The sequence below is a fragment of the Bemisia tabaci genome, unplaced genomic scaffold (genome assembly GCF_918797505.1).
Source record: "Bemisia tabaci unplaced genomic scaffold, PGI_BMITA_v3".
NCBI classification, from domain to species: Eukaryota; Metazoa; Arthropoda; class Insecta; order Hemiptera; family Aleyrodidae; genus Bemisia; species Bemisia tabaci.
The window spans coordinates 104,753-125,881 of NW_027311738.1; the positions used below are offsets into that span (position 1 = coordinate 104,753).

The 21,129-nt window shown below is 37.9% G+C and overlaps 1 protein-coding gene across 2 annotated transcripts in view; it reads left to right on the forward strand.

Annotated features, from left to right (window-relative positions):
* The window catches only part of LOC140223710 (lysosomal cholesterol signaling protein-like), a 48,044-nt gene that overhangs the window by 13,109 nt on the left and 13,806 nt on the right, over positions 1-21,129 (forward strand). For both annotated transcript variants that reach the window (XM_019058041.2, XM_072305671.1), the window contains exons 2-10: positions 5,155-5,287; positions 10,543-10,832; positions 14,310-14,590; positions 15,442-15,563; positions 16,194-16,365; positions 17,099-17,254; positions 17,678-17,761; positions 19,599-19,795; positions 20,916-21,052. In XM_019058041.2, coding sequence (XP_018913586.1) covers positions 5,169-5,287; positions 10,543-10,832; positions 14,310-14,590; positions 15,442-15,563; positions 16,194-16,365; positions 17,099-17,254; positions 17,678-17,761; positions 19,599-19,795; positions 20,916-21,052 — 1,558 coding nt within the window. In that variant the 5' untranslated portion in view covers positions 5,155-5,168. The remainder of the gene's footprint in view (positions 1-5,154; positions 5,288-10,542; positions 10,833-14,309; positions 14,591-15,441; positions 15,564-16,193; positions 16,366-17,098; positions 17,255-17,677; positions 17,762-19,598; positions 19,796-20,915; positions 21,053-21,129) is intronic.

Genomic DNA, 21,129 nt, shown 5'->3' on the forward strand with positions numbered 1-21,129 from the left:
GTTTGTTGTGTGTCCAACACGCTACCGAAAAAGCACGCAGAAGATAGCACTTACGGCTGTCTTACCTAACAATAACCTAGCATGAAAATGAAAAATACCCTTTTTACGTAATTGAAATAAAATCGGTCGATTTTTAATCATCCAAACGATTTCTAGGAATCTTTCGGACGATTAGTGGCAATTTGATGAAGGACGGAGGCTCCTTTCAATAACATTTTCCGGTCAGAAGCTTCAGAGCCCGTTTTCTCAAAACTCCATTTTAAGCGCTCAGCCAATAGGCAGCGCTTTTTGATTTCGACTTGCCTCTGAGTCGTTGCTCTGAGTACTAGTATACTAGTGCTAATACGTTTAAATGGCGCACCAGCTCATCGATGTGTAGGCTTTGGGGGGGGGGGGGGGTCCATTTTTAAAATAAATAAAGCTGTGAAAACTGTATTTTATGCTTTTAACGTAATGCGCAGGTAGTTTCGATCGTTTGTCCATAAGAAAATTTCTTAGCGGTAGAGTAATTCTTATCGAAATTGATCGTTGAACTCAAATGAAGCCTAAAAAAACGCGCCTGATGAGCTCAACGGTGAGCTCATTTTCGGGAAACGAAAAAACGCGTTTACGGTTTCCTCGGTAACCTTTGTTTGCTATCAGCTGATGTTTTATTTCCATTTCCCAGCCGAGTCGACGGAGTTTATACGTCCTTTCCTCACTAAATACATTTGCTAACACCTGAGCGCTTTTCTGATACGACAGTATTAGAACTTTCCCGCTTGTTTGCACTTACGGCTCTCTTCGCTATCACGGCAGTTTTGCCTTGCACGATTCCATATCTTAGATCGTCAGTGCGAGGTCTCTAAACTACATCGCTCGTGGTTCGGATCCATCCCTGAAGCGCCTCCACCTCGACGCGCCCCCGCGCTCCCCCAGGTCCCCCCACGTCCCCCCACGTCCCCCCACGTCCCCCCACGTCCCCCCACGTCCCCCCACGTCACGGGCTCACGGCCGGGATAAGGGAGGACCGCGGAGGCTGGGCGCCGCGCCGGGCGGGGGCGAGATCGGATCCGACGGGGGTTGCCCTCAATTCGCGCTGGATGCCACCAGCTTCCCGCCCCCCGCCCCCGCCCAATCCTCGGAAATAATTAAAGTCCTCCGGTGGATTTTTCGACTCCTCGCTCGCGCCCGACCCTTGATTGCGTCATCCTGCAGGCGCGTGACGCATCCCGCGTGACGCATACGCCGGCAGCGCGTCACCGTTCAACCTTTTTTCCAGCCCGGGGGTTTTCCTCCGCCTTCGTCCCGCGATAGAGAGCAAGGTTGCCAGATTGTGGAGTGAGAGATATGATGGACGCTCCGCACTGCCGTGCTAAGGAAGAACGCCGCATGAACATTCGAGAGTTGCCAAATTTCTCTCTATTAAATGTTCATTTTTTTGGAAAAGTTACGAATATTTTTCCTTTAAATTTTCAGAATCTATAGGTAAAAATGCAAACTAAATAATCTGAAAAATCGGGAGGAAAATCTTCATAAATTAACCAGGAAATTCACGTTTTATCAAAGGAAACTTGACAACGTTCCAAGGCTCATACGGCGTTCTTCCTTAGCACGGCAGCGCAGCCCGTGACAAGATATACAATGAAAAAAGATTTGAAAAGCGGGTGACAAGGCTAATTTTCATGAATAAAACCAAAACGCTTCGGTTGAGCACTCAGCCTTCCTCAGTTGGAGAAAATAGTAGAAAGAAAAATGGTAAACATCTAAAATAGTACCTGGCTGTACCTTTCAAAGCGAGGCTGTTGCTCTCATTTATTACTATTTCATCCAACTGAGGAAGGATGAGTTTTCGGCTGAAACATTTTGGTTTCACTCGTGAAAATTAGCCTTGCTGCCCGCTGTTTAATTTTTTTTTTTTTTTTTTTTTTTTTTAATCTTTTTTTTTTTTTTATTGGGAAGTAAAAAGTGGGTATTTTACATGGGTTTAAATGCGAAAAAGTGCGAAAAATAAGCACTATCTGGAAATAATGATAGAGAGGCGGATTTCCGCTATTGGATGCCCCCTCGAGTTTTTGTTTTGTCTTTGTAGCCTATAATAATGTTTTTTGATATCGGCGGAAGGGAGGGGGGGTGTTGGAAATTGGAACTCAATGACGTCATTTGATGGGTGCGTCACTACACGTGGAAAAAATTGGCGGCAATATCCGCATCCCAAGGCAGCTGGAACTGAGATTCTCGGCCCTGACTGTCGTAATTTGGTGAAGGCTCCAATCTCGGTGCACGTATTATACCATGCTTTCGAAAGTTTTTATGGACTTTGGCTGAAATCATTGAGCTTTTCGGGGTGCGAACCCTGCCGGAAGACCAAATTAAATTAAATGTTAAAATTGTAATGGAATAGAGAAAAATTGATTTTTTTGGTGTTTTGAATGTAATCATAATCGCAATAACAGTTACAAACTTTATAACTTTAATACTATCTATGATTTTACAAAATCATCACCATGTCTTCGAATCATGTTCATTAATATTGATATTCTAATAATTCTTTTTGTAATTAGTAAAATTGTAAAATATAGAGTGGTATGATTTACCGTGTAAAAGACAATCTCGGATCGGTGAATAAGTCCGTCTCATGGCAAATAATTAAATCAGGATTTTTGTCAAATGCCCAGGCAAATGATTATTCGCGAGCCAACTATTTTTTTTTTTTTTTTTTTTTTTTTTTTTTTTTTTTTTTTTTTTTTTTTTTTTTAGAAGTTTTTTATTATAGTTTAAAGATACTAATGCCAACTACTTGGGGGTCCAGTTGCATCTCATATAGGTAATTTGCAATTTTCGAAGTCTTGCCTTGTCGTTAGATATCATCACCAAATTGTATAATCGAGTCGGCTCTAAGCATGTTGAGAGTGTGAATAACTCGATTTTTCGAGAGAGTTATTCACACCTTGAGACCTAGAGAGGACCTCGAGAGGTTATACCGAACGTTTCAAGGTCTCTTTTCCCATTGACAGTCACGTAAAGCGATTTTTCACCAAACCTAGTTTCGATCAATGGTGAGACGTAAATGGTCGATTATCGATATTATTATGGTCATCGGTATTATTATAGATATGGTAAAGAATCGAATACTAAGGTGTTCGTTGCGAACACCCTGTTGATCGATCCTTTTCCATAGGTTTAAATGGCACGTCCATTGATCGGAAAGCACGAAACGCCACTGGTGGTGAGCCCCACGCCCCTTGCGCCCTTTCGAAGATTGGTTAACTCGTTCGTTCCACCGGAAGATGCGCGGTTTTCTCGTTATTTCTAGGCGCTTTTTCCTCGCTCAGCTAACAATGGAGATGTTGCATGTGTGAGGAATTTGCGATTTGACTCTTGATTCGTATGACTAAGTTCGCGAAAAATACGATGGTCCCACTGGTTTTCTCTGAAATTAACTCCCAAGCTCCAAAAAAAGCTCTCAAGTTGAGGCCAAAATGGAGGGGATATCCCACGCTGTCCTGAGAGTCTACCTCTCCATTAAGACAAACTCTCCATGCAAAGATAAGGAGCAAATACATTGACAGGGCTGCCGTGATTTCAGTTTTTTAGAGTCCCCAAATAAGGTGACAGCCCTGTCAATGTATTTGCTCCCTATCTTTGCATGGAGAGTTTGTCTTGATGGAGAGGTGGACTCTCAGGATAGCGTGGGATATCCCCTCCATTTTGGCCTCAACTTGTGAGCTTTTTTTGAGCTTGGGAGTTGATTTCAGGGAAAACCAGTGGCACTATCGTGCTTCTCGCGAACTTTTACATAAGTATCAATAGTCAAATCGCAAATTCCTCACACATGCAACATCTCCATTTGGCTGCTCTGAGCGTGCGTCGTCATGCTCCATTCAAACTTTAAAAGCGAACATTTCCGCGAGAAATTTACAACCTATCTACAACCTAACTTTTTCCGGGAAAAATATCTTATCGGGAGGCAACGTCGGAATACTCATGTGGCGTCGAAACACGAAATGGACCTTGTAAAGCCCATTATTCGATGCCGCGATTAGTCTAACGAGTGTTCGAATAATAGTCGCATCAAACACAGTGCGACCGGCGTTAAACGCATTTTAGCGCCTGCAAGACTGTAGGAATACTTCACGCATTGCGCCAAGTAGTGCGGCGGGCATGAAGCGCATCTTAGCGCCTACAAGACTGCATGAATACTTCTCGCATGGCGCCAAACGCAGTGCTGGCGGTCAGTTGGCGTTCTTTTGACGATCTCTGCCCGATTTTGATCACCCTTAAAGAGCAAATAAGTATACATATCAGTTGCAACGATTTAGAAACTCGGACGATGTTTAATCGATTCTGAAGCTTGATTCGCGTAAAATTAATTTTGGTTTAGTAAAAAGAAAATATAACGAACGGAATTGCGTCGAATTATTTTTTGCGATTTTATTTTGTATTATTCCGGAAATTTCCTGGAAACTCTCGAAGAAAAACTGTCTAGCTGTTTGCAAAGAAAACTGATGAAAAGTAAAAAATGAGTAGATATGTGCAATGTTGCAATTGGAGGAAAGAACACTTTCTTCCGCGTGCAGGCGTCGATTTTTGATTTCATTCACAGCAGGCCGGCAGGCGTAATTTGACTCTGTTCCAAATTTACCGTACTTAGAGGAAAAAATATGTATCCTCATTGTATCGATTCAGAAACTCGAAAGATAATTAATTTTTTTTTTTCTTTTGTGTGTGTTTTGTTACATAGAAAGAAAATAGAACGAACTTGAATATCGTATCGAAATTTCCGATGCTTTTATTTAAGATCAATTGGGAAAATCACGGAAACTTTCCGAAAAATTGTGTGTAGCTTTTCCAAAACATTGATTAAAATAAAACCTAAAAGAGGGTGCATAACATTGCAATCAGAGATAAATACGCTTTCTTCCGCGTGCACCCGAATCACCGGACGGCTTTTGAATCCACAAATCTCTTAAATAACTTGAACATGGTTGCTCTACGATTTTTTACGTGTAGTTCTTTTTCAGCGGTTGGGGACCGCGTAGCGGCCACAGGCCTCTGGTACAATTTATTTACTCCAACCAACTCGCTTGGTCTCCCCTCGTGAAATTCGAATTTTGTCAATTTTTATGTGTGCACATTTTTCCTTTCTAATAGGTCCACAATGTTTGATTTCAGGTTGTTAGTTAGTTATGTCCTGTGATGGCAACGAGGGTGTCGATATTCAAGACTTTCAAGACCTCCATGATGAGGGATCTTTCGCCAACTTGTATCCCGCTTTAACACAATGTTTTGCCATTATCACTTGTGGGTAAGTCTTTTGTCTTAATCAAGTCAATTTCGTTGAAAAATGATTTTTAAAAAGAAAAGATAAATAAGAATGAAGAATTCTGAAAAAGCCTAGTTTTGTTTTACTCGAATGATTGCATGTTCTTCTCTATTTTACCCAACATTTGGTTGTTTTTTTTCCCCGTCCTGATTTGTGAAACCACGCTATTCCCGTAACGTAGTCTTATGTGTGATAAGTCTGGTTCGTTGAGTAGGTATCGCGAAAGTTCGAGCCACTGGCAATTCTTGAAATTTGGCAACACTGTTTTTCCTTTAATTTAAATGTATGTGAAACAATCGATTCTCGGTAATGCAAATTGCCGTACCTAAAATCGATATTTTTGGAATGGATTTCGACTCACTGAAAAAAAATCTCTGTGTATTTACTAAGAAAAGGATAAAATTACCGAGAATTCAGGGTTCTATTTGATCCCAGTTTTTTCTTGGTGAAATTACCATTTATGGAATTGGTAATTTTACCGAGAAATCTCGGTAAAATTATTGAACTTTCGCGGTAATTTTACTGGACCTTGGTAAAAACGCCGATATTTTGTATCGACTGCGTGGTAGAATTACCGAGATAAAATGGCAAAGTTACCGGGAATTGATTACCAATAAAAGTGGTATTCTTACCTAAAAAAAAACAGTAAAAATACCGGTTTTTAGGTAAGCTTACCAGTCTGTCTCGGTAAAATTACCAATAATTGGTAAAAAAAGTGAGATGGTAAAGGTACCAACGGACCGTGGTAAAAACGCCGAGAATTTGTTTTCAGTGCGACGCTCGATGGATCGAGTCAATAGAAGAGGTCGGACAAAATTTGGAAACTCTAAACTCCTTTAACTCCGTTTATACGAAACTTTGAGGTTCTTAAAGTAGTTCCATAGGTTTCCTCGTAAAACGCACTTCTAGTAATACAATTTTAAGTTGAAAATATGACGAAATATTTATCAAAATTTGCAGTTTTAGTCAAAAATTTTATGTCCGACCTCTCCGATCGATTCGATCCGCTGTGCGGCGTCCGACTGTCGTCACGTCTGGGCCGGGCTTTATGAAGGAATAAAACTTCAAACCTCTTTTTCTCGGTACCAACTCCATATTGCGCGGTTCCTTTTCTACTGAACTCGATCTATTTGTGATGATCATGTTACAAACAATTATGTTTTGATGTTAAGAGTCTGATTGTGATAGCATCTCAAACAGCGACGCGTTAACACAACTGTTGTGCACATGTCTTTTCTCGGAAGGGTTTTCAATAAAACTCTACGGTGCATTATCCAGCTCAGGCTACGCATGTAACCTGCCATAGAATAGTGAGAAACGCACCTTTATTACTTTCTCAAGGGATTTCAAGTTCCTTTACAAGTCCATTTAAAATAATAAGCGTGTCAGCATCTGAGCTCCAACTTTACGGCACCGCACTTGGTGGGGTCGCTTAGGGTCAAAAATCACCAAAATATTTCAAATTAGGCGACCAGCATGAAACTTGGTGAAAATGTAGTTTAAGGTACCTAGAATGGAAATCCGTCGGGACCCAAGCTGGATCTCCCGTGGTTCCCGTATTTTGGCCGCCATTTTCCAAGATGGCCACCATAAGCTGATTTCCATTATTATCTCATTTTTCAGGCATTCTTACATACCCATGAACATGAAATTTGGCAAGAATATACTTGAGTGTGTCCAGAATGAGGAAAAATTGACATTTAAGTCCAGTCGGCCATTTTACCCTTGTTATTGGCCGCCATTTTGAAAATTAGCGGTTTAGCGCCGTTTCTCCGCGGTTTATCAGATTTTCGCGGCTGGGTTGGAATGAGATAAATGAAATTTGGCAGGAATATGCATAGACATGTTGAGAACCAAAATCTATCGAGACCCAAGTTCAGTCGGCCATCTTTATCCTGGCTAATGGCCGCCATTTTGGAAATTAACAGCCCAGTCCTGCTCCTCCGCGGTTTCTCAGATTTGCGCGGCTGTTTTGCAACTGGACGCCTGAATTTTGGCAGGAATATCCATGAGTGTGTTGAAAATAGAAATTCATCGAGACCCAAGTTCAGTCGGCCATCTTTATCCTGGCTAATGGCCGCCATTTTGGAAATTAACAGCCCAGTCCTGCTCCTCCGCTGTTTCTCAGATTTGCGCGGCTGTTTTGCAACTGGACGCGTGAATTTTGGCAGGAATATCCATGAGTGTGTTGAAAATAGAAATTCATCGAGACCCAAGTTTGGTCAGCCATTTTACCGCCGAACTTGACTCAACTCTGGAGCGAGTCAATAGGAGAGGTCGGACGAAATTTGGAAAGTTTAAGCGCTCATAACTCCGTTTTACAAAGTTTTGAGGTTCGTAAAGTGGTTTCATTGGTTTCCTCGTAAAGTTTGCCTCTGAAAACACCCTCGAAATTTAAAATGTGGCGAAAGCAGCATCGAAATTTACAGATTTAGTCAAATATTTCATGTCCAGCCTCTCTAATGGACTCGATCCACTGTGCGCCTTGACCTAGAGTACCTTTATAGACAGAGTATGGCCATTCGTATCTTTTTACTACAGGAAAACTGTTCCGCTTTTTGATTGGTCAACGAGTTTTTAGGCTTCATGATGCTCTTAGGGCCGTAAATAAACAAACAATATGGCCGCTCGCCGTAACATCGATAAGAAGCTAAATTTGACACAAAATTCAATTCTACGGCAGTAACAATTTAAACAAGCATATCTACGAATAACACACGAAAAACACACGAAAATATTGTTAAATCGCCTTTCACCTTTATCACAGGAGGATGTAAGATGTGCATAACCTCAATCTTGCTTGCTGATAACGGCCATCTTGTTTGTTTATTTACGGTCCTAAGAACATCGTGTCAGCCTATTTTCACGCGACCAATGAAAAACCGGAACAGAAATGACCATACTCTGTCTATAAAGGTACTCTACCTTGACCTCCTTCACTCAAAATCTCGAAATATCATCAGAAGAGGCAGAAGTTTAGTTCTGAGGACAATGTTACGTTTTGCCCAACGATGATTGATGAGTAACCTGTCGAGCATAAATCAAATAAAATTCGCCTAATGGTGACTGATGAATGTCGGGGTGAGCACTTTCCTTCGATTATTTGCAAATTAGTTTAGGATTGCCGAAGCAATTCCTCAACTCGTGTGTAATGAGTCATCATTAGGCGAATTTGAGCATTGACTTGAAAAAGTAGCTTTTACACTACAGGAAGGAATTTTGCCGAACGTTGATAAGTCGGGGACAGCGAGGGAATTTAGCTGTGGGAATCTTTTTCTCCACCTCGGAAAAATGAAAGCGGATTTTAAAGTGTTCTTATATTCGTTCACACGTACAAAATAGGGAGTAAAAAAGGTGCAACGTCGCAAATTGAAGTATGAATATTTCTTACCCACCGTCATGAAGAAATGTGTAACTGCGCACTCGCTAAAGTGTAATGTCAGCGGCAGTCGTGATCTCCCGCCATCATATCGAAACGATACTGTAGAAGGCGCTCTGAGCAACTATTTCACCACAGAAGTATCGCACAGTATCAGGCGTAGATGAAGGCGCACTAACGTTCGTAAATTGACCGGTTTCGTTTTCCATTGTGTCGAGCCCTACTAATCGTACGATTTGCGGCCCCTGTTCAATCGATTTTTGTGGAACTTGGTACCTGGTGGCATTCTTTGACGGGAAACTTAAAGTTCAACCCATTTTCGAAATTTGGAAATTAAGTTGGTGGATGTGGCCTTTAATGCTATCTCAGCGCCTGTTCGATCGATGAAAAGCAATCTCAGCTCGTGGAAGAGCTCTTTGTCGTACTAATTTGAAGAAAAAGCACATTATACAAGAGAAAAATAGGCTTTCGCTGTATTGCCGTGCTAAGGAAGAAAGCCGTATGGACCTTTAGGCCTTGCCAAATTTCCCTTCGTAAATCACGAATTTTCGGGAGAATTCCAATTTTTTTCCTTCCAATTTTTTAGATAATTTTGTTTGCAATTTTGCTTAAAGTTCTTGAAAATTTATCGGAAAAATATTCATAACTCTCCTCAAGAATGAACATTTTATCGAAGGAAATTTGGCAACTCTCGAACGTTCATGTTTTTCCTTAGGACGGCAGTGTAACTATGTCGTTTATTTTAATTGGACTACATTTTGCAATTAGGACTTTTAAATTCCGGCCTGGTTTAAAAACAACGTATATGCCATTAGTTTCCCTATGCACATACGTTTTTTTTCAGATGAGCCAGAATTTATAGGTCCAAATTGCAAAATGCAGTTCAATTATTATACTCTACGCTTCTTGAGGCACAGTGTCATGCTGAAATCATAACAAAATTTGAGAGACGAACTTTTGAAAAATGAGGATGAATACGAGACCGGTTCATAAAACGCCATGCGACGCGGGCTAAGATTAAAATCAATTTTCTCTGAAAGCCGATTCTTCATCGATACTGTACTCTCCTTAGTCGGGTAGCTATTTATGAATTTCATTCTTCATTAACAATCAAGTGAGCGTGTCTCATATTAAAGTTTACACGTACGTACGATTGGCATTAGTTAGATCGCGAACTCGTACATACAACGTGCAATGGCTCAATTGTTATCAATAGTAAGCAAAGTTTAGTAGACCGTGTTGTCGTTATCTGTGCAACTCCAGAGTCTAGACAACTTGCAGTTTTGATTACTGGACGCTGGCGGCTACTAGAGGTCAGTAATGTTCAATGAGTCATACTCGTTGAGTGACGCGGTGTCGTTCTGGGGCCTTTGCTGGGATAAACGGGCACGTACTTGGATATCCCTCGAATGATTCACAAACGCATTTAAGTGTCTATATTGTTCAAAAACAGGGTGTCAAGCATCAGGATTTTCCCGATTCTATCAGGATTTGAGGTCAATCAGGATCAAATCCCGGTTTTTTTCAGGATTTGAGAAGAGTCGGCCGTCCGCTTATTTTCCGTTAATTAACCGCTATCCGCCGTTAATTTTTCTCCGCAAAAATCAGGATTTGGAAAAATTATGAAATCAGGATTTAGCAGTCAAAAATCAGAAAACATCAGGGTTTCCCAAAATGAAGAAAAACTAGACACTCTGAAAAAGTAGAGGCGCCTCTTAATTTTAATAGGCAACACTTATTTCACAAAATTAATTTTATTCATATTTTACTGTAAAATTTAATTTATCTTTTACTGTAAAATTCGATGTATTTTTTAACTGTAAAATTGTATTTAAAGTTTGCTGTCTCGTTTGCGCAGATATGTGGCAGGCCGGTTGCAGCTGGTCACGCCGAAGGAAACGGCTGGCTTGAGTGTTTTTGTCGGGACGTTCTCATTACCATCCCTTATATTTCTCTCATTGGCCGAGCTAGATTTAAAGGCAGTCAATTGGTACTTCCCTCTAGCCATCTTCCTCTCCAAAGCTCTGGTTTTTTTTGCGGTCATATTAATAACGATATTCATCACCAAACCATCAAGTCTTGCCAGAGCAGGGATCTATGCTATCTTTGCAACGCAGAGTAATGATTTCGCCATTGGTAAACCTATCGGTAGGCACAGAAAATTTCTGAGTTCTCTTGTCTTTTATTTCGTGTGGTTTTTTTTTTGTTTTTTTTTTTTGTGTTTGTATTTTCAGTTAGCTTTTTTAAAATTTTAATTTGCACGCTTGTTTTTTGGCACCTGACTAATATCATGATATAATTATTAAATTATCATAGTATCCATCTTTTCACCGCAATAAGAGGCCGTCCCTAAATCACGTAACGCTTTAGGGGGGGGGGGAAGTTGAGGAGAGCGTTACGCCTTTTTGTTTTTATGTGCCAAAGGCTGAAGACCTACGTCACAAAAGTGTTACAAGGAGAAGGGGGGTCAAAAATGCTGGAAAAGTGCGTTACGTATAATTAAGGGACGGCCCTTAAGGTTAAGTAGTTTTATTTAGCCATCGTAAAGAGTGTGCACACTTTAAATGATAGGCCAACATTTAAGTCAATCATCGAAATCAGAAACCCATCAATAACTCGTGATTTACTCGTAACGTATGTATATCATTATTTCATTTTTCTGTGAAGTATCAGTTAGTGCAGTATAAACTGTTTAAATAAAATTTAGAACTTTTTCAATCGAGTCATACAAAAAAGGATCCAATTACTTTCTAAAGAAAACAATAATTTTTCTTCTACAGAAAATAAAATTCCAACTTTTCTCTCAAATATTCTTCAATTACTATTTATCTAACTTTCATTAAATTTCTAGTCACCATTTAAGTATGTGTAACGTCTAATTCGCAATAACCCTTCTTGCGTAAACATCCTTTCAATGCATTTATGTAAATTTAAAAATGTCTATCTACCATGAGAATTTCATGTTGATGAACTCTCTTTGTATACCCAAACATGTACTTGAATTTATTATTAAATTTTGTTCAAAGAGGCTTGCAAACATTCAGATCCATAAGCTCTGTGTGTAAAAAATTTGTGGTTTGTTTTTGTAGACTCCCATTCAAAACATTTAACATGTCTGATATCTAGTTTCTTCTCTGCTGAAACTTCACGAAAACTGCAAAATTAATGAACATTATTTATGATGAAATTTTACAGCAAAATCTAATTGAATCGCCCTTTTTGTCATGTTTTCAATCTCATTTTATACTGTGATAAAATACTCCTCTTGCAATGAGATTTAAATCAATGGCAATCATACGCAAGAGAAAAAGACTAACATACCAACTTTTTGTGCATATTTCCTTAATCATAACACATAAATATTTAAGATATTATGTCAGTTATTTAATATAAAGGGAACTGTATAAGCGATCTCATAATCTTAAAAACTTACCCAGCCTAATACTCAGAAGATCTCATTTCTTTTTTTCTTTTTTTTTGGCTTCTGCAAGAGAAAGAGCGTTTCTTCTGCAAAGTTCATGAAGTGTTAGTAGTTAGTTTCAATGTAAGTATATCCCATTTCTAATCTTCAGCGCATGTTATGCCTATTCAATTTTACTTCAAAAGTTCAACCGTGATAGTGCCACATGTATTCATTAAATGACAGTTCAGCATCCTGGAGAAAATTTTGTGTCGCCCAAGATACTATATCATCTTTGCTTCAACTCTCTGTTCACCGATTCAACTGGAGATTTTGTTCTGTTACACTGTGATCCCATTCAGTGGACATTACATTTTTTCTTGTTGACTTTTCATCATTGTGAGCAGACATCAGCCGCCAAAAATGCTTCCGTTCAGATTGTTAATGTGAAAAATTCAGGAGTGCAAAAAGTATTCCATCCTGATAAGAAAAAAATACCAAAAATATCCTAAATTTTTGAAAGGCATTCTAGGATTTAGTTTTACCATGGTTTGCAAAGAGTAATTTATCGATAACCCTAGGTCTCTGGACTCTGCATGTTCTACATATCATTGATTAGCAAAGTTAGCAAAATTCTGACCACATATTGTCAGTATTTGTTCTCCCTTTCATTGTTCACTCCATCATTTAGTGAATACTTATTTGGATTGATTTTGGCAAGTACGATCTGCCTGAATTCTGAGTTGCAGTCACTAACCTGACACAGCTGGAGTTCTGAAAAAATTCCATCTAAAATTTAGCTTGAAAAACTCTAAACAAAGAGACTAAACTATGAAGAAAATTGCGTATCTACTTGTGACACTTATGTTTAGTCTTGGGTGTTAGTGCTGTATGTGCTTTCAATCGGCTGCAGGTATGTTTCTTTTACGAGCTGGCCTCAATCAATCCAGATTATCAGATCACCGTCTACCTTGTTTTTTAATGAAATAATGTATAGCATTATCATAATTTCCCGCGATGAAAAGTTTTAGGCTGTCTTCAGTAGGAAAAGAACAAAAATTAGTAGATAAAATATTATCAAAATGTATGAGGAGCTTTAGAGAAATGCCCATCTTAAAAAAACAAAAAAAAAAAAAAAAAAAAAAAAAAACTAGCATTCCTGCATGATTTTGCTTCGTCTTAAGAGTTTATATTCAGGATGAGATCACAGGAAATTGTAACTTTAAAAAAGAAAACTTGAAGCCTACTTGTGAATTTTATATTTAATGGTAGAAACGCTCCTTTTTTTGCTGCATATACTTTAGTCCTTAATTGAGAATATCAGTAAATTTTTGTTGTATCGCTTAGAGTAAACTTGGAAATATCAGAGGATTGGTTTTCCTGAATTCTGTAGATGCCCTGATCTCTCTTTGACCATCCTCTTAAATATTTTTAATATAGTTTCTTTTCTTTTCTTAATTACTTGTTCCCACATGATAAAGAAGTCAGGTTCCTTAGCCAGGAATCATATGTAGTCAAATTCCCTTTCATAATTGAATGTATTCTCTAGTTTAATATATGTTACCGCTTTGAATGAAAAAATATTCTTTGTTGAATAAACAAACTAATGTAAAATGTAGCATGTAGGAAAACGGTCTTTTTTTGTCCAGACAACATTTTTTATTTTTTCTCCTTTTGATAGCACTCCGACCTATTTTTTGAGCTTGGTTTTATCGTGTCTCGCTTATTCTTTAAGTTGCGTTTCATATAATTTTCTTTAATAATTTGCTATATTTAGTTTCAATTTTGAATGTATTTTTTTTAATTTCTCCATTTAAATTAAAATGATGATCAATAATGCATCATAAATTTTTTAACTCTCCTTGTTTAAGAGTCATTGAGATTTTTTATCTTGTATACTACCTATCAAAATATAAATTGGTTTTTGTTGTGATTTAAGATGTATTTTAGCTGCAGTAAAAAGCATAAAAGCAACTGTGGTAAGGCTGTTACACAGTTATCTGCTACAATTTTTGCTAAAGCCAACACCTTGCCAAAAATCCTGTTTTCATGCTGATATGAATTTTGTGGTATATTTCCACACAACTGAGAGTTCTCAGGAAAATTTTACTAGATATTTTTTGTATAATGCTGTCCGATTTTTTTTCAGACAAGAAGGTTTAAAGCATAGTAATAATTTTAGTGTTCATCGCAATTTTGTTTTATTCCTATTACGTTTGTTTCAGTTGAAGCTCTGTATAACAAGTCTCACCGTGAGTTCGTTAGTTACCTTTATCTTGTAGCTCCAACATCCCTTATAATGCTGAATCCCATAGGATTCATTCTGATCGGTATCAGCAAGTTGGCAGAGGCAGCGAGTGATGAATCTTCTACTCTTCCAAAAATGGTTTGGAATGTTGTGAAAGGAATTCTTAGTAATCCGGTTGTCTTCATGAGCTCACTGGGTGTCCTTGGAAATATTGTTTTTGATCATCAACCACCAGTCGTAGTGAAAACAATTTTAGATGTAAGTAGAATGGTACAATTAACTAGCTGACATTTGTTTTCAAACTGAGGGGAACTCTATTGAGAACTTTGTAATCATCATCTCTCGGCTCAAAAGAAACTTCCCTGAAGCTCTGATAGATAGTTGAGGTTGAGGTTACCAATCGTTCCCTTATATATAGTTTACTCATGGTCGATTTTCGTCGTCTACTTGAAGTCAATAGTGGCTGTTCATCTATTTTGTAGAAGCAGAGATAAAAGGCGCAGATGTGACAAACCCTGTCTTTGTCTGCCGCACTCTGAGTCAAATGATTCAATCTTACATTTTTTCATAGTTATGAAGGTGATGTCATTCCATTTCGATAGCAAATATCCCAAACCGAGTTCCTTGTTTTCAGTGTTTTGACATCTCTTCTCCTATTTGATTTTTTAGTAGGAGAATAAATCAACATTGTTCCTTGAAGGTGTTTCAGAATTTTCTTCCCACAGAGAAGAAAAATTACAGTAGATTATAAGAATTGATTTTAACTAATTTTCCATTTAAAATATAAAGAATGACAGGAAGTCTACAACGCTGGAAACTGCGTTACATGGATAGTCTCACTATTAATCCATCAAAGGGTTTTTTATTTCAATATGAGAAGAAAAAAAGTGATTAGAGATTTATAGTCAAGTGTGATGAATCGATGAAATATTGAGTTTTGAGTGTCCCTTCAATTAGGGCATTTTAGGTTCATGCTTTCTGGAAAATGATCAATATCACAAGCCACAGATTGTGGTAAAAGGAAGGGAAAAAACAGCACCATCGGGAAAATATTTTTGTTGGTTTTATTATGCATGTCTGGAATGCATTTGTGTTGTTTTCATTTACAGGTTTTTGGACAAGCGTTCTCCGCAACTGCACTATTTTTACTGGGGCTTCGGATGGTAGGAAAAGTCCAAAAATTACAAGGCGCAGCATTACTTACCCCTGTCCTTCTGATTGCAGTAAAATTGTAAGAATTTAAAAACTTCTAACTACCGTTTTTTTCCAGGTTTTTAGGTTTCTCGTTTTAATCTTCCTGTAATACACTTTGTGCTGCATTTTTGTTCGTTAAATTTCATGAATTTTTTATCAGTAACTGTTTAGGAATTACAAAGATCAATTGACCCATGGGTATTAGAATGTGTTCTATTTTTAGCAAATGAGTGTGGTGAGTGTTTTTTGAGAGCTTTCAATCTAAGTTTTCTAGTTTGAACCGTTTTACTTCAGCCAACAGAAGAATCCATTGAAAGAAATATTTTGAAATGAAAAAATGTTTTGTACTATTTTAGGGGTACAGTCAAGAGTTACTAAATAGTTCCACCTAAGAATTACCAAATTGTTTCACCTCCTCATCCTTTAGTCTTGCTGTCTTTCCTCTCTAGCTAACACATCGCAGGCAGATTTGTTCTCTCTTGAGAAACTAAATACGTCTAGAAGATTTGTATTACTTTCAAAAATGACTGCACAAGTGTTCATGAACATAGAAGAAACTGAACGATGATCAAGAGCTCAAGCAAAACAGGTGTTTCAAAAGTTTTGCAGCCGAAACCTCCCTTTGTATATATGTACAATTGTTTAAGATCCAGTGGTGTTTTTACAGAATTGCAATGCCAATCGTCACAAGAGAAGTTGTGAGTGTAACGGTCCGCTATGGGGATAGTAATTCGACCCTAGCGCCTGCTTTGAGTACATTTGGGTTCTTATACGGGACTATTCCAGCAGCCCCAGCTGTATTTGTATATGCCACTCAGTATGGTTTGGATACAGATGTGGTAAGTGAATTAGTAAATTTTATACTTTGGTTTCGACAGTTTTGAAGAATAATTAGTTTTCCTCGCAGTTGAAATATGTGTGGTTTTTGCAGTTTTATAAATGCAAAGTTATAACTAGACTGCGTTAAGCAAAAAGGAACCAAGCCATATCAGCTATTGCCATATTTAATTGGGCAATTTATTTTTTACATGAAAATGTGCGGATTTTTGTGCAAATTTCAATGAATTTTCTGCAAAGTACAAAGCAAATTCTTTAACATTTTCAAGGGAATCTGCACAAACGTTCTCTCGTAAAAAATTAAACTGCCAAGTTAAATTTGGCAGTAGCTGATGTGGCTTGACTCCTCTCTGGTCCAACTATCTGTCAAAATTGAGTGGAATTGTTTTAAATTATAGCATTCCTGGTTCAGATTCTAATTTCAAATGTTACATGCGTTCCAGCTGAAGTTAATCTTCTAATATACTAATGAGAGGCCTTAAAATTGTATACCATGGTCTCTTCCTTTTTTTTATACGTGAAATAATTTGGTCATAAAGTTTTAATTTTCTCAAAATTAGGTAACAAAAAAAACAAATCTCACAGGTATATAAAAAAAGTAAGAAAAAACAATTCTTATGGCAGAAGGATCCTTGCTGAAGATGATTTAAAGATTAAGAAAATATTAACTAAAACTGAACCATAAAATTCATATTACCGTATATCATAATGAATTTTGTAAATGAATTATTTTAGATTGCTGCAGCAATGGTTCTGTGTACTTTCATATCTGCACCTTTAATGTTTGCTTCGGCCAAAATGATCGCAGCGACTGAACAACCCTCCGACAATTTTATAGATGCTCTTAGCAATTTTGAGTTTGATACGAGCATTATTGGATTCATTGCTTGTGTAAGTTACTTTTTTTTATTCCTTTCGCCATCTTCTCATTTTTGGTTTCAAAATCTGTGAACCTGTAATGTTAGTTTGCACAACATAAGATACATCATATCATGTAAAGTTTCCCTGGTTGAAACTCGTATCCACTCAATTATCTCCTTATGAGCAGTGAATACATTGTGGTGGGACCCAATATTTTTATATATTTTAAAGACAAAAGGTAGATCCAACAGAAATACTTACACTACCTCTAAAAGTAAATCATTCAAGGAATTGGACAAAAAATTGTATTTCTTTTATCTGTCTTCCCCATTTTTTTATCTCTTTCTAAATTAATGGTTGATTCGCTCCCATTCATAAAGTATTATTGCTTTCAAAATGATGCTTTAAATTATCCTCTGTTTTCCTCTAATCTGTATAATTTTATTTTTTTAGTTGTGGGTCTTAACTGTCTTCCTTGTCGGTAAAGATTTTTGGAAGTTACCGGTCAGAGTCACAGCATTATTAATTGTACCTGAGGTGAGTTGTACCTTTAATCTGTCTACCTATACACTCTTTTTCATTTACATTTTTTCACCAAAAATTTATTTTACTTCTAAAATATTTTGATTTTTCACTTGTGACTCGAAACGTGGGGCTTGCTTCTCAATGAGGAGTGTTCCTTCCCCTTTCTGTTGTTCAAAGTGTGAACAACGTGCAGCAGCTGAGCAAAAGTGCCAATATTAAAGTTGCCATATTCTCATACAGCAAAGAATGTCATGGTAATATTTAGTATAAGATTAAACTCAAACATATTATGGTTTTTATATGAGCAGAAAGCTCAAATTGATAAATTGAAAAACGATACTGTTGCTATTATGAGTTACTTTCAGTAATTTTTGTCGTACAAATTGTTTTCCTCCTGAAATTTTTATGAGAAAGCTTCCATCAAACGCTGACTTTTGCATATTGTCTTGATCCATTGTAAATTAAACCAATGATCAAATTGAAACTCCGAATCCTTGTATTAATTTTGGCCACCACCATATAGAGCTCAGGTTTTTTATCGTTTTTTCTTTTAAAGGACTACGTGCAAAACGGGCCGTTTGGGGCTCAGGGCGGATACCTTTGAGACTTGCCCTATTCATTCACCTAACAATGCCCCATCTTTTCCTAAAGTTTCAAGCCCCCCAAAAATTTTGGGGAGACGCGGCGGGGGGTCAAAGTTAAAAACCGGCAAAATTTTCGCGAAGTTATTACTCAAAAACCAAGAAGTTTTGGAAAACGCGGTTTAAACGAGCGTATTCAGCGTGACGAGAGCTTTCAGAAAATGTATAACATCATAGGGTTTTGTCAACTTCAGCTCGAGTTATCGCCTCCGAAGCGCCGGAACGCTCAAAAAAGACCCCTTATTTTTTCACGTTTGGGCCGATTTAAAGAAAAGCCATTTTTATATTTTGATGAAAAACTGATATGTTGTTCCTGACTCTCTGTAGCCCCTCTAGCTCTTTACCGCATGCTGGGAAATGTTTTGGTCGCGAGTTATAAGAGCGGAAAGGAGCGAATGTCGCGAAAATCGGCTATTTTAAACTGCCCGCGCGGCGTTGATCGGAGGGAAAACGTCCCCTCCCACTCAGTTCGCCGAATCATACTTCTCTGCCGACCTCGCATTGTTGCCACATGTCTCTTGATCCGTCGCCGCGCGCAGTTTAAAATAGCCGATTTTCCCGACATTCGCTCCTTTCCGCTCTTATAACTTGCGACCAAAACATTTCCCAGCATGCGGTAAAGAGCTAGAGGGGCTACAGAGAGTCAGGAACAACATATCAGTTTTTCATCAAAATATAAAACTGGCTTTTTTTTAAATCGGCCCAAACGTGAAAAAGTAAGGGGTCTTTTTTGAGCGTTCCGGCGCTTCGGAGGCGATAACTCGAGCTGAAGTTGACAAAACCCTATAATGTTATACATTTTCTGAAAGCTCTCGTCACGCTGAATACGCTCGTTTAAGCCGCGTCTTCCAAAACTTCTTGGTTTTTAAGCAATAAATTCGCGAAAATTTTGCCGGTTTTTAACTTTGACCCCCCGCCGCGTCTCCCCAAAATTTTTGGGGGGCTTGAAACTTTGGGAAAAGATGGGGCATTGTTAGGTGGATGAATAGGGCAAGTCTCAAAGGTATCCGCCTCGAGCCCCAAATGGCCCGTTTTGCACGTAGTCCTTTGTATTGTTTCCGACTGAAAATGACTCAGTTTTGAGTCGAAACGTCTCGGATTTCATTAATTGTGTATTTTTAGCCTTGTTTCCCGTTTTTTATCCTTGTTTTTCCACTGTTATCATTGTCTTGGGCTGCTTTTAAAAATTTGTATCTATAATTTTGCAGATGATCAGTTGTATTGGAGTGATCTTAGGGCATCTGATCCCCAGTAAACAAATGCTGCGGTTCTTTTTGACAACTATCGGTAATCTCTCCACTGATCTGCTGACAGCTGCGCTTTGTGCCACTATCCTATGCATTCAGGCACAAAAATTCTCTGTCCTACTGAAAGGAGAAATGCTTGTTCTAGGATTTTGTTTAGGGTAAGGTACCTTTTGCAACAAGTCAAAACACTCTTCAGAAAAGAAAATTCCAAAGAACTTCCTCAAAAAAATCTCTAAACTGCACCAAAATATTTTCTTATAAATGAGGTCCATTCACTATTATTATGGTCTTTAAGGACAAAATTTTGATCATCGCAGTTTTTTCACCCTTAATCTGCCTTTTTTCTCTCTTTTTCTTTTTTTGTGAAGGGAATTCCGTTTCTTGATTGTTTTCAAGCATTGCAATCGTTAGCATGTTGGTGTGTAATATGCACCTCCATAATTTTTCAAAAGAGCAAAGTAAAGTCTTTTCAAAAGTAGCACCAGAATAAATTGACCCAGATGAAGAGAATAGCCTCAAGTCTGCCCTTATTTTATGTCAAAGGTCTACCTGTAAAATTAAAAATTTGATGAATAGAAATCAAACAAACGTAATTCAATGTTGTTATCTTTGTTGCATGGATTTTGACTTCTCTAAGGAGTCAATTTTATAAACCTCAATACACATCAGGCTTTATAGCTTCTAATTAGAGGTGTCGTCAGCTAAGTTGATGGTTGTTTAATTCCGGTTTGCAGGCGTTTTCGCGTCACTGCTATCCACATGAAAACATCTGGCTCTCTCAGAAGCAAGAACACAAGCTTAGATAAGTTATTTAATACTTTCAAACCTTGAAATACTTTAATTTTTAGCCACACAGAAATCACAACCACAAAAAAGTCACAAATCATAACTGATAAGTAGTTTTTTTACGATACGATCATGAGATTGATGTTTTCAATGTGGATAGTAGCAAGCGCCGCTTTGTTCAGAGGCCCAAATTCGTCGTTGGCGCTTGCAAACCGAAAGTAAACAACCATCAACTTAGCTGATGACACCTATATTACTCTATGAAAAATATTTAAGGAGCCAAGTTTAAGCAGGCAGTTTTAGTTTTAATCTTGACTCACTTCTCTAGCCTTTCCTCTCAACTGTTGTGAACAATTCTCAAAATGTGTGAAAATATATTTAGTATTCCTATCAGCACATTCAAATTTCTTTATAGGTTTATAGTTGTAATGATCAAGGTGTAATTTTACCAATCTATTCTACAACAATTTCTAATCCTGTTCATTTTTTCAGTTTTCCAATTTTAGCTGTAAGTGTTCTAATGTACTTGGTAATGCCTTCTCCAGTGCACACCGAGTATGACTTTAATTTTATGTATGGGTCTCCAGAAGCTGTCCTCTATTTGCTAGTCCTCCTTGTGTCTTTCATAGGTAAGAATTTCTTGAAAAAAAATATTCACATTTCCTTGGAGTGTATGAGGCCCTTTTTACTCTCTATTTGTATTGAC